Genomic DNA, 17,095 nt, shown 5'->3' with positions numbered 1-17,095 from the left:
ATTTCATTTGCACTGCTCCTGCATTTAATGCATTTAATTTACCGTTGGTGTCCGCTAAATGACAATCAATTGCTAGATGATGTTTAAATCTTGTACCAAGAGTGGGGTTTCAGTCAGGGCCTTCACTAATGATTCAACACACCCCACGCCACAGCACACACACACCAATACATACAGAATACAATCATGCACATGCACTGTATGTACTGCTGTTACGAACCACAGGAAGGGGGCAAGCAACATAGACATGTGAGACAAAAAGACTAATTTTGGCTCAAATACTCAAACAAACAAACCAATGTATGGACCAACAAGAATATCAAACAAAACAGAAAGAAAACACAGCTTGATAGATAATGTTACCGGCTTGACATCAGGATGCACACAAAGATCATTAGAACGCAGCCTGTCATCCTCAACAGCCACTAACAACCTGTCAAAAGTTCAAACGGATGATAACATCAGCAGGGGTTGCGCCAACACATATTTGGGCCTCTGGGGCATTCTGTCACTACACATCAAAATTTGATTGGCTGATGACCCATGTCAGTCAAAGTTATAATCCAATGAAAATCGCAGCTTTAACAGAATGCTAGCTATACTTCTAGGGCCTCACAAAAAATACATATTAACTAACATATTATGGTATTTATATGTCAAAAAATAATGCATACAGCACCTTTATAAGCCAAATAAGATTAAATAGGACAGATGTTAAAACTTGAACAGAATGATATAATATTTTGTATGTAATAAACACATGCAGTGGGTTCCAAATATTTGAGATCGCTGATGTCTGAGATATTGTTTTTATTTAGAATTGTATTCTTTTTTTTTTCAATACATAATTTTGTCATCAGCATAATTACAAAGGGAACATTTTATTTGAAAAATGTACAGAAAAGGTGCACTGAGTAAAATTTAGGCATCTAGCAGTGAGGTTGTGTATTGCAACCACTCACCCCTCCGCTGAGTAAATATTGGACAGAACACATGCTGGGTTAAATTAACCCAGTGGTATTTTAACCCAGCAGGCTGGGCTGTTGAGAAAACCCAAAATGTAGTAAATGTTTTACCATTAATGGATTTGCTGTTCTGAGTTATTCTTGCTGGGTTGTTCTTAAAAAAAAAGTCCTGTGCATTAGCCTACTGTAAAACTAGACAATCATCAAAGAACACATGAAGAATGCATGTTTAGACTGTTAAAACAATCATTTTTTATTGCTTGACAAATGGTACTATACACAAATGTGTTAAAATTGGCAACAATGCTTAATAAAGCTTATTAAAATGATTATTAATGAAAATATATGAACTTATCTTATCTGCAACCAATGGCTTTGCCTTTTGCACTGTCCTTTCAAAATGACAGTTTGGGAGCGAATTTAAACAAATCAAGGCGGGAAGCACGTGAAACAATCAAGCTCTGGGTAGAATCAACCAAGCATTGCGACCCAGCAGGTTTAACCCAACGACTGGAAATTTGAAACTACCCAATGGTGTTTAAAATGTGATCAAATAAACCAACAAAAATTACCCAAGTCTTAACCCAGCATTTTGGGTTAAAAATAACCCAGCATTATTTAGAGTGTAGATCCTCATAAATATTACACACTGCACCTTTCATTTCAGAATGTCTTAGTACTTATTTGGTTATTTCGCTTTATTGACAGTGGTGCATGTGAAAGCAAAAACATTAGAGTTAGAAATGTTAGTGCAGAATTTTAAATATTTCTTATTAATTTTCTTATCATAACATTACTTTGTTTGCATGTTACAAATTTAAAAATGTATTCAGATTTCCAGTGTGGACTCAAAATATAACACAGCAAGGTTCATTAGTTAACTACATTAGTTAACATGAACTAATAATGAACCGCACTTATAAAGCATTTATTTATCTTTGTTAAAGTAAATCTCAACATCAACTCATTTTAACTAATGAAACTTTATTGCAAGGTGTACCATTACATTAAATATAAGATTTTGTTGTGATATTCCAAATAAACATAAAATGTAAGATGACAAATAAACAGTTGACCAGAAACCTTCAAGTAGTTCAAGCTTTGGTAGAGTGAATACTCATAAAAACTAACATCTCATCACACTCTGATGCTATACTCTTACTCTCTCTGACAGTTTTCTTTTGATATCCATTAAATATTCTTAGTTGTATTTCTCTTTTGTCTTTTCTTTTGCACTCATTTTGTCCATCTCCCTCTCTCTCTCAGATATTATTTCTGTTGCTTCATCTAATGAATCTGTCTCTTTTTTTCAGAGTTATTTGAGGCTTTTCTTCTCTTTTTTGCCACTTTCTCTCTTTCTTTCTCTACCTATCATTCCTCAGCCATTCACTGATCATTCTTCTGTTATTTTTCTGTTTCTTCTGGGGGTGTATCTTGAGAAGGACAGCTAATATATGGGCCCAAGAAAGGTACAGCCTTCCACAATCCAATGTGGTGTGCAGTCATTGCCTCTTGTTTGCACCTTTTTCTAGTTGGCTGATTAAGCTAACACCAAAAATTCACTAATTAACCTACTTATAATTTCCATAGGTACTAATTTTTATGTTTCATGCACCATGATATCCAGAACTGGTTGAATTTTTAACGCAGTTGTTTCAAACTATTAAAAAAACATTGTGTGAATTCCTTTCACTGTTTGAAAAATCAAGAATTTAATTTAATTCATTGGGGTGACTGCTACTTATCAGGCAGACCACTAACATTACCACATACAAGTATATGCAAAGCACCTTATAAATTGTTTTGATGCACCTTATACAAAGTTCTAAGAACCTAAACAGTGCCTTTATCTTTTATATTCTATCACTTGTACCAATTCACCTCACATTGTCATCCTCCCCTACATTTTTCCCCCCTACAACATTCTCCATTTTTTCCACCTCTGTTTAGATAATGTGATCCAAAAAAGTATTTAAACTAGTATCTACAAAACTAGATTCTTTAAAAAACAACTACTCTGTGGGTTGCTTGGATGACAGGTGAACTACTATTATACAAACCCTGCATGGATAACTATGGTGGTGAACCATGGTTCTTAGGGGTTCTTTACATAAGTTCTTATGTACAAAAAAGCTGGACAGATCTTGACAGTAGGCTATGTAACAAAATGCAGGGCTCTAAAGAATGGATCTTTTAAATCAACAAAATTTAGTTGAAATTTGCCGTAAGTAACACGGCAGCCTAAGATGTCCATCTTAAATGTATGTGGCTATCAACACTGCTTAAAATATCAAAAATATCTAAAGATCTAAAATGAATTTACCTCAATAATCAATTAATCATTCTCTGTGACTTCAAATTTGGAGACAGAAGCCACACTTAAAATTTAAAGTGAAATTTATAAAAAAATGTTTCAAGCTAAACATGTTACACTTTACAATTTATTGTACAAAACATTTTACAATTTAAAATGATTTTGTTAGGTTTTAAATGATTAGATATACTTTCCAAAACATTGTAAATGTCATATACATTCATTATAAAAGTAGATGTACATATAGTATGTATTTGATAAATACACCTGTGGTTAAAAAACCTGTGTGAAACTTTTGAGAAACACCTTCTTTCATCCACAACAAATCCCTTTTGGACCAGCTGGTGAAGTGGCTCTATTATTTGTTTGATATTTTTTTGTGTCACTCAAACAGTTGTAATAGTGACTTACGTGTCCAAATACATTTTAGGGCCACTGTTTCACAAATCTAACATTAATTCAAACACTCAAAAATATCTGGGCTGCAACCTGTTCATATGCAAGACTCCCTTGTATTGTTATTTTCTTATCACACTGTTGATGAAATTGGTAGAATCTCAATTAAAACCAACAAGGTTGTTCTCTTTAGCATCTGATTAGGATGGCATTATGCTTAACTAAACCATTTCCATAACTGTAAGGATCGATAACAGGGTAACAGAATGCTTAGCATGCATTTCAGTCCTGAGGTGTGGGCCACTGTGAGGATCTTTATTGATCTGCCCTTAGTTTGCTGAGACAGCATGTTCTGCCAGCTGAGTTTTCCCTGCAGTCAACAGTCTGTGTAATTATACTCCAAAGGAAGTGTTGACCCAGTCTAGTTATTTGTCTTTCTGGACATTAAAGTCAGGATGTAATTATGGCTTGTGAACATTTGAAATTTTGAGGTTTTGGAGATTAAGTGGCTGATTGCGTTTTATTGAAGTGACTCTTCAAGGATGTTTTTAAGGGTGGTTTTGTTTGTATACCATTATGTAACATGGACACTGTGTGTGTCACACAGGTGCCACAGCTTCTGCGCGCAAGGAAGTAATCCGAAACAAGATCCGTGCAATTGGAAAGATGGCTCGAGTTTTCTCTGTTCTACGGTAAGATGACTTTGTGTACATGTGCAAAATGGAATTTAAAAAAATGTGCCACATCAATCAGGGAAGAAAAACTCCCAGTGAGGGTGCTCAACAACAAAACACACACACACACTAACAGTAACAAACACAGCCACTAAAGAAAACACCAGCAAATACAAAAAAACTAGCCTGATGTGGTCATACTCAGTTCAAATCAGAATATGAGTCTGATACTGCTCCATTGGAATGTCATTATTTGGCACGTTTAAACCAAACCAGACTTACTACCAATCAGAGCAACGTAGTAAATGAAGTATGCTGAGCAACCATTTGGATCATTTCACGGACTCGGATCTTTGAATCTTGTTTAGCAAAATTAACAAATCTTTTTTGAAAAGTCATTTCGTTCATTTCAGCAGAATATGAATAAAAGGTCACGTTAAATTCCCCAACATATCTAGTATTTATGCAGACTTCGATTACATTTGGAATAAAATATTTCTGTTGTCAATTCACATTAAATCACATATGTTCCCTGAAAAGATTAGTATCGTTACACCTCTCTTGTCTTCAGGTTTGAGTCGTTAGTTCCGTCATCAGTGTCTGATCTGGGCCTTGACAGCCCTATAAGCAATGCATGCAGTCCCGAAAACATAATTGATTAGTTCACCTCTCGAGTCTTCGGGTTCCAGTCATTCGTTCTCACAGCCCCATAGACCATAGTGCAGAAAATCCTGTATAGAACCAATGGTCTGTAGCGAATGCACGGTCAACACAATATGAACAAATTGTAACTAGCAATACAATTTGTTGTTTGTTACAACAAATTGTAACAAGCACCGTCCTTCGGATGAGACGTTAAACCGAGGTCCTGACCCTCTGTGGTCATTAAAAATCACAGGATGTCATTCGATAAAGAGTAAGGGTGTAACCCCATCATTCTGGCCAAATCCCTGTCCATCATGGCCTCCTAATCATCCCCATATACTGATTGGTTTCATCACTTTGTCTAATCTCCACTAATAAGCTGGTGTGTGGTTGGTGTTCTGGCGCAATGTGGCTGTCGTCGCTTCATCTAGGTGGATGCTGCACATTGGTGATGGTTGAGGAGATTCCTCCCTTCTGTTAATCGTTTTGAGTGCCTAGAAAAGTGCTATATAAATGTAACAAATTATTATTTTAATTAAATTCAATCATGAACGACGTCACATCACTAACGCATAACTTAGTTGTCAACAGAACTCAACTGCATGCACACTGGAAGAAGTAGAAGATGAGTGTAAGTTAAGGATATATGGAGTATTTACTAACACAATCATCATTTTTGAGAGAAATAGTAAAGGTGAATGCATATACGAACAATCTCTCCGTTTAGGATTAGAACAAATTCAACCCAAGCACTCTTTTGTGACAATTACCTGTCAACCTGTTATCTGTCAATCATCGTATAAAGCCCGCCCTGACAATTTGATTGGTCCGAACAGTTTCTGCATCATGGTTTAAACTGAATTGTTAGAACAATAATCTGACTCTCGCTTATGTAAGTGAGAGACAGCAAACTATCTACTAAAGAAAGCATCTGTCACATCTTTTACCATTGTGAAATCCTTAAACCACCTTTCCGCTATCTCAGAAAATCAGATATGATTGTTTTGACCACTAGTGGCTTGCACTGAACTTAATTGGTTGTGAATCATTAGTAACAATCCACTTATTTAAAACAAATGACTATCAATATGTTTAATAATTATGTAGGAATTATAACATACTTGCACTATATTGCCAAAAGTATTGGGTCACCCTTTCAAATCATTGAATCCAGGTGTTCCAATCACTTCCATGGCCAAAGGTGTATAAAATCAAGCTCTTAGGCATGCAGACTTCTTCTACAAACATTTGTGACAGAATGGGTTGCTCTCAGAAGCTCAGTGAATTTCAGCATACCAAGACATTTTAGACAATTTCAAATCTTTGTGGGAGCAGTTTGGGCATGGCCAATTCCTCTTCCAACATGGTTACGCACCAGTGCACAAAGCGAGGTACATAAAGACATGGATGAGCAAATTTGGTGTGGAGGAACTTGACTTACCTGCACTGAGTCCTGACCTCAACCTTATAGCACACCTTTGGGATGAATTAAAAAAGAGACTGTGAGGCGTGAGCCAGGCCTTCTCATCTAACATCAATGTCTGACCTCACAAATTTGCTTCTAGAAGAATGGTTAAAAATCCCCATAAACACATTCACATACCTTGTGGAAAGCCTTCCCAGACGAGTTGAAGCAGTTATAGCTGCAAAGGGTGGGCCAACTCCATATTAAACCCTACGGATTAAGAATGGGATGTCATTAAATTTCATGTGCATTTAAAGACTGGCCTCCAAAAAAATAAAAAATAAAACAAAATTGTGGGAAAATATTTTATTTTGTGCTCGTAGTTTTGAGTAGAATACATCACATTTGGTGGGGCAATCACTGAAGGTCAAGTCACAAATGTTTAAATATTTCAGACCATCGAAAACTCAAATTGCATCAGAACATATACATATGGTCAGTACTATTTGTAGATTCTGTACTATCTGCATTGGAAATTAATAACTTCTGCTCTGTCATTTGTTGGAGGTAGTGAAAATGCGGCTTTACTTTGATACATTTATCTAGGTTGTTGTTTTTGTCCCTGAACATGTTGCAACACATATTTCTCTAGAGAGTGAGAGCGAAAGTGAGCAAGCCAGAGATAAAGGAAAGATCATCAAATAATCATCTAATTAATTCATTTGTACTTGGGGCAAAAATATGTTCTGATATAAACAGTGCAAAAAAAATATTTAAAAAGTTTATGCATATACAGAGAGGAAACTGTCTAAATTATTTTGCCATTGGCAGTTATGTGTGTTTGTTTTTGTTTTTTTAGTATTGTACCTCTTAACGACATGTTTTCTTTATAGAGAAGAAAGTGAGAGCGTTCTGACGCTGAAAGGTCTCACTCCAACTGGCATGCTGCCCAGTGGCGTTCTATCTGGAGGCAAAGAGAAACTCCAGAATGGTAAGAAGCGCACACACACTCAATGGCTTGTGGTCAGGAATATGTAAATCACTTTAAACAGTTGTTTCCACATCAGAGCTCTCTTTCAATGCCTGTTAATTGCATAGTATGAATCAGTACATTTAGAGATGATTTACATCTTTTAATTTCCCTAGGTAATGTTTTCACATTTACAACTGTGTTTACTTTATTTCAGCTTTACACACGTTATTTATAAATATGAACAGTCTGATATTTGTATTCAATGTTTACTCTCTGCACCCCCTGGTGGTTGTGTTATGAAACTTATATTCTTTCCTCTTTGCTTTCTTCTTCTCTCTCTCTCTCTCTCTCTCTCTCTCTCTCTCTCTCTCTCTCTCTCTCTCTCTCTCTCTCTCTCTCTCTCTCTCTCTCTCTCTCTCTCTCTCTCTCTCTCTCTCTCTCTCTCTCTCTCTCTCTCTCTCTCTCTCTCTCTCTCTCTCTCTCTCTCTCTCTCTCTCTCTATCCAATATTTTTCAAATATTGTTCTCTTCTTCATTCTCCTGTCTCCCTAGAAACTGCAGGTATAATCAGTTGTGCAAGTATAATTCAGATCATCTGTTCTTAAGAAACATAGTTTCACTCTTTGCCACCATTTATTCAAAGGAGCCCCAAGTGAATCAACACACATGCTTTCGTACAAGATAGAATCATTAACATGTGGAACATGTTCTCTGTATACTTTTAACCTTAGATTCACTGCGTCCAGATTTAACACCACTTTGGTGGACAAGATGTCAATAAAGGAATCTTAAAGTTTGAAGATGTCTTAAAGATCAGAGAATTTGGCTGCAATAAACATTCAAACAAAACTAGCAGATTTTGATTTATTGATTGCTTTATAATATTAACAAGATTTTCATGGAGCCACAAATTAAAATGAAATTAATTTATGAATGCAATTTTATTCCACGTCATAGACCAATTGTCTCAAATTGTTACAATATTTCACAATATTACTGTATTTGTAATCAAATAAATGCAGTTTTGCCATAAAAGAAAAACCTTACCAACTCTAAAAATTGTAACACTATAGTGTAATTTCTTTTGAAGCTGGAATCTGGGACAAGACAGAGATGTGCTTGTCCTTATTTCCTCAATTAAAATAAATAGTAACATTTTACAATATGGGTGCACTAATGTGCATTAATTCATGATTTAATGCACAGATAATGAGTTATTATATGACTCATGAATAACTGAAACATGTATTAATGATTACTGCATGAGCAACAAGTTAATTAATGATTAAGTAATCAATAAAATGTTACTTGTTAAAAGTGCCATAATGTATTAATTCCCTAATACCATATAAGTGTAAATCAATGTTAGTTACCACATGGTTAAAGCTATGTACTTCAACTTCCAGTTGTCTGCTTTAATCATTAGCTTATGATTTGCAAAGGTATCATTTTTACGACAAATTGTTGAGGCACATGACTGACAATATGTAATATGTATGATTTTTGTAATAAAATTACAGCTTGTACAGTGTGATATATTTAATGCGTTGTGTACTTACATTATCCCAAAAGTTCCTTAAGATTTGTAAATTCCTATTTTAAATAATGGCTCATCCCTTGTCATTGTCGCCTATCAATGACGTAATATCAATATATAAATGTGGAAGTGGTGGTTATACAGCATATAGCATGCTGCTGTTCTCGTTCAGTCACCAGTTATAACATAATGCAATCTTTGCAAATCATTAGCTAATGATTCATTAAAGCAGACAATTGGAAGTTGTAGTAGCTTTAACCATTGTGATAATTAACACATGAATTCACATTATTAGTTCATATAATATGTTATTAGGGAATTAATTAGTGATGAAACGTTTAATTAATAGCAATTCATAAATTACTTAATCTATTAATCATAAAATATATTCATTAGGTAAATTGTTTACTCCTTTATAAGTCATACATTAACTTGTGATTATCTGTGCATTAGTTAAGCATTATTTAATGCATATTAGTGCACACATATTGTAAAGTGTTACCAAAAATGTATTGCTATTAATAGTCATTAGAGGTTGTATTAGAGGAAGAAGACATTCTCACTCTAGAGAGTATTTAATTTGACACAAATTTAGATATGCAAAGTACAGGATTGGTTATCAGTATTTTTGTTCCAATTTCCAGAGGAAGTGAAAGACCAAATGTTAGGTGTTAAATTAATTAGTTTAAAAAAAAAATGTTTCCACTTTTAGGAGTGCAATAGACATGCTGTTAGACATTAACTAAAAACATAAAGCTGATTTTGATTTCATGGGGTCTCCTTGTAGTGCTGTGATGCTGGACATAGTGAATCAGAAAGGGAAACGGAATCAGAAAGAATGTACCTAAAATACACAAAGTACATTTTTAATGCTGTTTTGACAGCATTACACAAAGAGGCATGAATAAATATGTAATTTTTAGCACATTGTCAAGTGATTCTTCATTGAGGCTCATCTTATTCTGTAACATCATGCCCCTTTACACAGAATCCACAAAAGTGACAACATGTGAATTAATTTAATATTACGAATTTAATAATTAGTCTTGTCTTTCACAAATCAAGGCAGAAATCAACCTTGCTCTTGTCGTACTGGCATGTTCTGTCTTTATTCGGAAACACTTGATCCTGTGCAGTAATTTCACTTCTTAAGTTTTCCTTTAGATTTAGCTTTAGTTTTTAAAAACTAGTTTTATTGTATTATTATATATATTATTATATATTATTATATACATGTTAACCAAATTTGATAATGAGAGGCCATGTTTGAATGTGGCTAACTTGTTTAGGAACATGCCAGAGACCGAGTAATGTCAGCAATGTTCTGCTACGGCATTGGTAGAATCACAACAGATGCCCTGCCCTTGTATACATGGACATCTTTGTGCTTTTACTGCAATGTTGTGCCTCCATCACAGCTGATGTCTTTAGCGTTTAGCTTTTGTGTCTGTGTGTGCTGTTCTGAACTTTTTTACAGTGTATTCTTGTAGTTTCATATGATAATGTGATAATTGTGTTAAGTTGAATGTAGATTGAGGTAAGTTGAAAATAATCATACACAATTCAAAGATCATGTTTGTTTCTGAATATGTAAGCTGACACAATTTTTTTTTTTTTTTTTTACCAAAAACAGAAAATCATTCTTACAAATTGATGTTAAAAACCCTTGAACTCTGTTTTTGGGTCACTTCTTCCCCTTGCTTTGGTGTTGACATTCACAGTTAAATATAGTTACCCTGGTGGTACATTATACAGATTTTAAACCAAAGCAATGGAAGACACAATCATTGTTCTTCTTCCTATCCCTTTGCTTCCTTTGACTGACCATTAAGTCTTATGTACTTTGGCTTCCTCATTAATTTCCAGTGTATGTCATGTCTCCCAAGCTCATCTCTCATAGTGAGAGCCAAATCTCTGTCACATTGCTTCATCTACAACTAACTACCCTTCATTCATCCTGCTGTCTCTCTTTCTCTTATTTCCCTCCGTCCTGGCCTTGTAGTGGGCCTATTGTGTTTATAATGATGTTTTGTGTCCATTTGGGCTCTTTTGCTGTTCATCTGACTGGACAAATATAAAATGCTGTTCTCCTCACCTCTCTCACTCGTTTTGCGATCCTCCTCTTCTTCTCTTCAGCTACTGTTGAGGCTATAGAGGCAGATAAAGGTAAATAGGTCTACAGCCCCTTCCCCTCTTTCTGTTGCATCTGTGCAACAGATAAAGGGTTCCACTGGGTCCATCCATGTCAATGTAGCTTGTGTAGTGTGTTGGGTGTTTGGCCAGATTACACTGTACTGTTAGTGTGCGCAGAAGTAGGAAAAGAAAAGACGAAAAAACAAACCATAATTGTTTTAAAGGGGATCAAACAGTTGGACTACAGGTTTTGTTGATAAAACTGGGATCAGTCAAATCATTGTAACAATAGTTATATTTTAAAATATGTTTCCATAGACAGTAGGCTACTGGTGTTTTCACAATATGAATATATTTTCTACAAACACATAGTGCTCATATGATATGTGGCACGAACACCATTTTTACCTATTTACAAGTCTCATCAATGCAAAATGGCCTTTGTTTAACCCTAAAACTGTCTGGACCCATTTAAAACAATGAGCTGATGTATTTGTTCTTTGTTCTTGCACAAATTTCCATTTAAATTGCTAAACATTAGCTCTAACACAAAACACTCACATTTGTGGGTCTCCCTCAGGTAAAAAGAATAAAAACCTCAGCAAGAACAATGTCAGCTGCTTGCTAAATAGCAGGTTTGTAACTGCTATTTACAGCCTAAGTGTTCTGTGGTTGTTCTTGAACATTTCTCCTAGATGAAGAGCTGCCAACTCTGTTGATACTCTCATCCATTAAAAAAAATTCTGTGACTGTGTTGTGTCATGTTCACTGTTAATAACCTATGTCTGCCCTGTGCAATGCAGCAACACAAATCTTGTTCATTATACATAGGAGACCCTCTGCTAAATAAATGGAAAGTTACACAAATCACAAAAGACAATTTGATCTTTATATTTAACTGTAAGTTTGCTGCATGTTTTTAACAGGTGTAACATGTGGTTCCGTTTTGAATACTCAACACTGCGTCGGAATGTTGACACAGTGGAAATGCTTCTGCATGACTGGATTCTGAAGCATGTTTGAAATCACACTAATTCTATTGGCTGCCAGAAGTTATATGACATTAAATGGCGCATCGCATGACTACAAAATGGTGCCTGCATTGAACTTCGTCAGCTTATTTGTCTTTTTGTGCTTAGCGCAGTGTTTCTGACCTCACCTCACAGTTTATTCTGATCTGTGAGGCAAATCAAAACAATCATCTTGCGGTTGTTTTCTCCTTGCCATTACTTCACAAAAGAAAGAAGGCTCTGTCAGTTGTCACCTCCTGCTTAGAATTTGCTCTGTGTGGAGTTAAAGCTATTCTACATCCTAGGCCTGATTATGTTCTAATGGTACCTTTATCAGTTCCACAGTCAGTCGTCCTTCAGGTCTTCTGTCCTATGCTTTTTCAGTCTGCAGATCAGCAGAAGCTGAATCTTTTATGCACTTTTTGGGCCTTGAGTGTTTATTTCCACCACTCAGGCCAGTGGTGTAAATCAAAACAACTGTTTGCTCTCCGGCTTCCTAGCAATATTTAGCACACTAGCTTGTGCAGGCTATTTCTAAGGCTTATGGGGTGTGTGGAATACCTTCACCCCTAACCTTTAGAACCCACTCTACTTTGGGGCATGACCTCTTCCAAAGCTTTACTATCTGGGGCTTCTTTATAAGACACTGTATTTGTGATGCAAAACTCTGCACACATTTAGAAAGTTTACTGCCTCCTATGAGTTCTACGGGATCACTGGTTCTTGCTCTTTAAGTTTAAACGCATACGATTATCACTTCTTAAGAGCAGGCATTTTTTCAGAGTGGCGTTGTGGGTATTGACATTTCCATAACATGAACATTATGATGGAGTGTTTAGGGAATGTCTCCCTTTAACCAACCTTGTTTTCTGAGTAGTAAACGAGATTCTGTCTCTCGTTACCATAATTTTTACATGAGTGTCTTCTTTAAGCCAGTCAGAAGCTGATGATGTTCAATGCAGTTGTTATTTTATAGTCATGACACTATTAGCCATTTTATGTCATACCGGCATTCAAAAGAATAGCGTGTTGGCAATCAAGTGGTTGTGCTAATGCGCAAAATTCAGATGGAGGGCAGGAAGTGAAAAACAGAATGGGCGAGATGGAGGAAAGTCCGTAATTTGCTGGTTAAGAAAGCTATTCATGTTGCATCAATAAATGCCAAAGGAACTCAAATCATTGTTCATGTGTAAAACTGGACATGTAATTCACTTTCCCACTTTTCTACAAGTAAAAACAGGTTGGGAATGTGACGGAGAGGCTTGATAGCAAATTAGTAATAATGTCACTGATTAAACCTACTCCCTATCAATCAAAATAATCGCATTGCTTTTGAAAGTTCTGTTTTTTGTTTGGTTTAATAATTAACATTAGATGTTATCATGTTTAGCATGATTTTCAATCGGCTTAAGCAGAACTTGCCTGCAGTCACTTCAAAACTATTCACAAGCTTCCAAATATGTGAAATAATTATTTAAAAAATAATACAGTGTGTCTGTGTCTGTCCGCTGAATATGACCATCTCCTATTCTCCTGCGTGGGTAGGTGTGGCCATATGGAAAAGTGAATATTTACAATAGCAACAATAAGCGTCAGTTACATCTTTCCAAACAAAGAAATATATTGCCTTCTGTCAGCTTGTTAAACACATTCTTATTTGAACACACATTTCTACCATATATTGATGGCTGAAGCAGCAATGAGTGTGAAGCGAATTCTTCAAAACATCACTGAAAACATCAAATGAACATGCAATAAAATAAAATATATTTTCTTAACTGCTAATGATACCAAGAATAATGTGAATATTTAATGTCAAAAACTAATGTAAGCCAATCTCTGTATTAAGTTCAGTATCAGCAGATGTAAAACGGCATTAAAGGCTTTTTTTAAGTAAAGTGATATTACTTACATAAATGATAAAAACTTTGTGGTTTATCAGTCTGATCGATTTGAACAAAAATAAACAACGCAAAATATAGGCATTTTGAGTTTGTTAGGGATTCCTATTAGAGGTCGACCGATAGTAGATTTTACCGATACCAATAACTAGGTTGGACCACACTTGCCAATAACCGATTAATCGACCAATATTTTTAAAATGGATACTGGATAAAACATAACACTAAGTAAAACAATGCTGAACTTTATTACAAGAAATAAAATAAAAAAAACAGTACTGAACCATGAAAATGTGCTAAATTGCATATGTAAATATGAATATATTAAAATGATAAGTTCTAACAGAAAAAAATCTACAGAAAATAACTAAAACATTAAAATATTACAAATAAATGTTTCTTTAGCTATAACCTAGAAATGTGTGTGAATGTCATAGGAGTGTCATTTGTTAACAAGGATGTATTAGATTATTTAGCTAGCTTACATGAACTAAATTCATGAACTATATTGCATTATGCAATATACATTTTACAGCATGTATTAATATTTGAGCAATACAATTATAATCATTCATAATAGTTCATAGTGCATAAAAAGGTTAACAGATAAAACTAACAATGAATAATACTTCTACAGCATTTATTAACCTTACTTAATGTTAAAAATTAAATATAGAATAGCTTGCTTTCTAACACTTGACGGTTTTCTAATCAAAATAACAAAATATTTATTGAAATCGAATGCGTTTCTGATTTGTTTATATTTCTGTCCGATGCATGACTATACAGTCTGGTTTATCACATCGCAGGTTGTTACATCGTTTTAACTGCTTGAGGTAACTGCTGCTAATGTTAGTGTCCTGTCTGCCTCAACGACAAAGTACATACATACTGCTGTTCTTTCCCTGCTAAAGCCTTATATTGATTTAGCAACATGTACTGAAGTGGTCCGTATTCATACCGTTTCGCTTTGTGTTTTAAATGCGCATCAGATGTGTCAGCGTGCTCAGTGCAGTTTGTGCTTTCCGTGAAGCATGCAGCCTCACTTGTTAATGTAAACAACGTCAGTAATCGTTTTTTTATTTGGCCTCTGAAGGTCAAATGGCGCTCTTGTGCTATATAATGCCACAGACCCTTCTCAGAGCTCTCGTAGGCTACCGGATAATGAAGGCACAACCTTCTCAGCCGCTCCCGCAACGGACGCAAACTGGAAAAACTATTGGTATTGATTTTTGCTGATAACCGATTGTTCCACCACTCAGCTATCGGTGATCAGCAAAAAACGATGATTCGGTCGACCTCTAATTCCTATAGTGATTACTATGTAGAAAATCACTTCCTGCCCTCCATCTGCATTCCGTGCTACAGCCATGATATCACATGCAAACAACCCAGTGGCGTGATTTCACATGTGCTTCAGAGACCAGTCATACGGAATCATTCCTATAGCATCAACATGCAGATGCAGTTTCTTGTTCCCTACTCAGGGAACCGGGGTTATAGTCATAACCCGAGATGTTAGCTTAGCACCAAGTTCCTTGCCAGTGTGTATTTGCAATGTCAGTCATTTATTTCTATATTGTCTTTTGTTTGTGTGCGTGCGTGCGTAAGCCTGTCTTTTATTAAGATTTTTGTTTGATTGTTCACATGATTTCATCCACTAGCTTTTCATTTACAGTATAATCCCTCCTTGAACTTTTGTTTTTGAGCGTGTTGGGAAACTCTGTTCTAGATAGCCAGAGAATGCTTAGGTTTGTGCTGGATATCTTGAAAAAGTTTGCAGTGCCTTATTCAGTGATGAAAAGAATGCTACTTTATTCGAAGGCCCTCCAGAACCGAGACCACCCAGCACTGCCCCAGTAGTCCTACGATTGGTGACTAGTGTGGATATTTAGTTTTCTCTTCATATGTAATATTTGCATTTCTCTTTTAATATATATATATATATATATATATATATATATATATATATATATATATATATATATATATATATATATATATATATATATAAAATAAAACCTTACTTAATGTACTTCGCAAGAAGTGGTGCTTTTTTCTCAATAGTGGTCTGTCTATGTGACGTGTGTGTGTATATATGATTCATGAAGTATTTATACACACAACATATACTCAGTGTTGAAGTGGAGTTATAAAATATCACATTTTTAAAACATTTTGTAAAGAATTTGAAGAACATTGCAACTTGGCTTGAGTGAAACTTTGTGTCATTGGCTTATGTATTATTACAGTTCAAATTTAAACAAGTACTGTGTGAACTTAAGCAGTTAAATTACAAAATAAAATAAGGAGTGTGTACTTGTTGAACTGTCTGTCTTCTTTTCTGCTGCAGCAATCAAAGGCTTCTCACCTCAGCACAAGATCAGCAGCTTCGAGGAGGCTAAAGGGCTGGATCGCATCAATGAACGAATGCCACCCCGCCGAGATGGCATGCCCTCTGACGCAAGCCTCAACTCTCTCAATAAGGCTTTGTCATCCGAGACCAATGGCACCGAGGGCAAGGCCAGCAGTGGCAGTGGCAATATCCAGTGATTCTGCATCGTTTCCACATGTTCACCGCAGCGATTAAGCCCCTTCCTATCTTTTTCCATGCCATATTTGATGGAGGGAAAGGAAGAATTTGGAGTGTAGAGTAAGAGGAAAGGAAAAAAGGACAAGACAAGGTCAAGAAAGATTAAGGAGAGAAAAGATGAGGGGGAGAGCAGCATTTCAAACATAATTCAGAGTGATACTCTTTGAATATGCCTTTAATTTTTTTTTTTTTTTTTGGGGGGGGGGTGCATAAAAACTAGTTGTTGTGTGTGTGGGGTGGGGGGGGGGTCGGCATAAAGAATTACAGTAGGCTTCTGAGAGATTGTATGTGAAAAGGCCTTTACTTACTGGATTTAAGATTTTTGTTTGTTTCTCTTTTCGTGTGTGTAACTTCTTACTAAATATTGTACGTTTACAAAAATACAGCACTAAAAATGGACAGAACGTTAAAAAAAGTTTTTAACATAAAAAGGGTGTACAAACTAAGTAAGGATTATTTATTGATACCTTTTTTGCTACTCTTATAAACTAGCTCTATAGTAAATTAGGCAGTCTTAAAAGAATGTTGCAACATTGTTATAATGCCAAAA

At 35.5% G+C, this 17,095-nt stretch overlaps 1 protein-coding gene across 3 annotated transcripts in view; it reads left to right on the top strand.

Annotated features, from left to right (window-relative positions):
• LOC137060852 (protein phosphatase 3 catalytic subunit alpha) overlaps positions 1-16,731 on the top strand; it is a 186,235-nt gene extending 169,504 nt beyond the window's left edge. Inside the window, exons 11-14 of one of the 3 annotated variants that reach the window (XM_067432462.1) lie at positions 4,283-4,367; positions 7,293-7,390; positions 11,045-11,074; positions 16,306-16,731. In XM_067432462.1, coding sequence (XP_067288563.1) covers positions 4,283-4,367; positions 7,293-7,390; positions 11,045-11,074; positions 16,306-16,505 — 413 coding nt within the window. In that variant the 3' untranslated portion in view covers positions 16,506-16,731. Of the gene's footprint in view, positions 1-4,282; positions 4,368-7,292; positions 7,391-7,923; positions 10,098-11,044; positions 11,075-16,305 lie in introns of those variants that run through there. The other 2 variants (XM_067432460.1, XM_067432461.1) reach the window with 2 other exon arrangements.
• The last annotated feature ends 364 nt before the right edge of the window (positions 16,732-17,095 follow it).

Source organism: Pseudorasbora parva, chromosome 1 (genome assembly GCF_024679245.1).
Source record: "Pseudorasbora parva isolate DD20220531a chromosome 1, ASM2467924v1, whole genome shotgun sequence".
NCBI lineage: Eukaryota > Metazoa > Chordata > Actinopteri > Cypriniformes > Gobionidae > Pseudorasbora > Pseudorasbora parva.
Note: the sequence above shows the minus strand (reverse complement) of the source record. Positions and strands in the feature narration are given on the sequence as shown.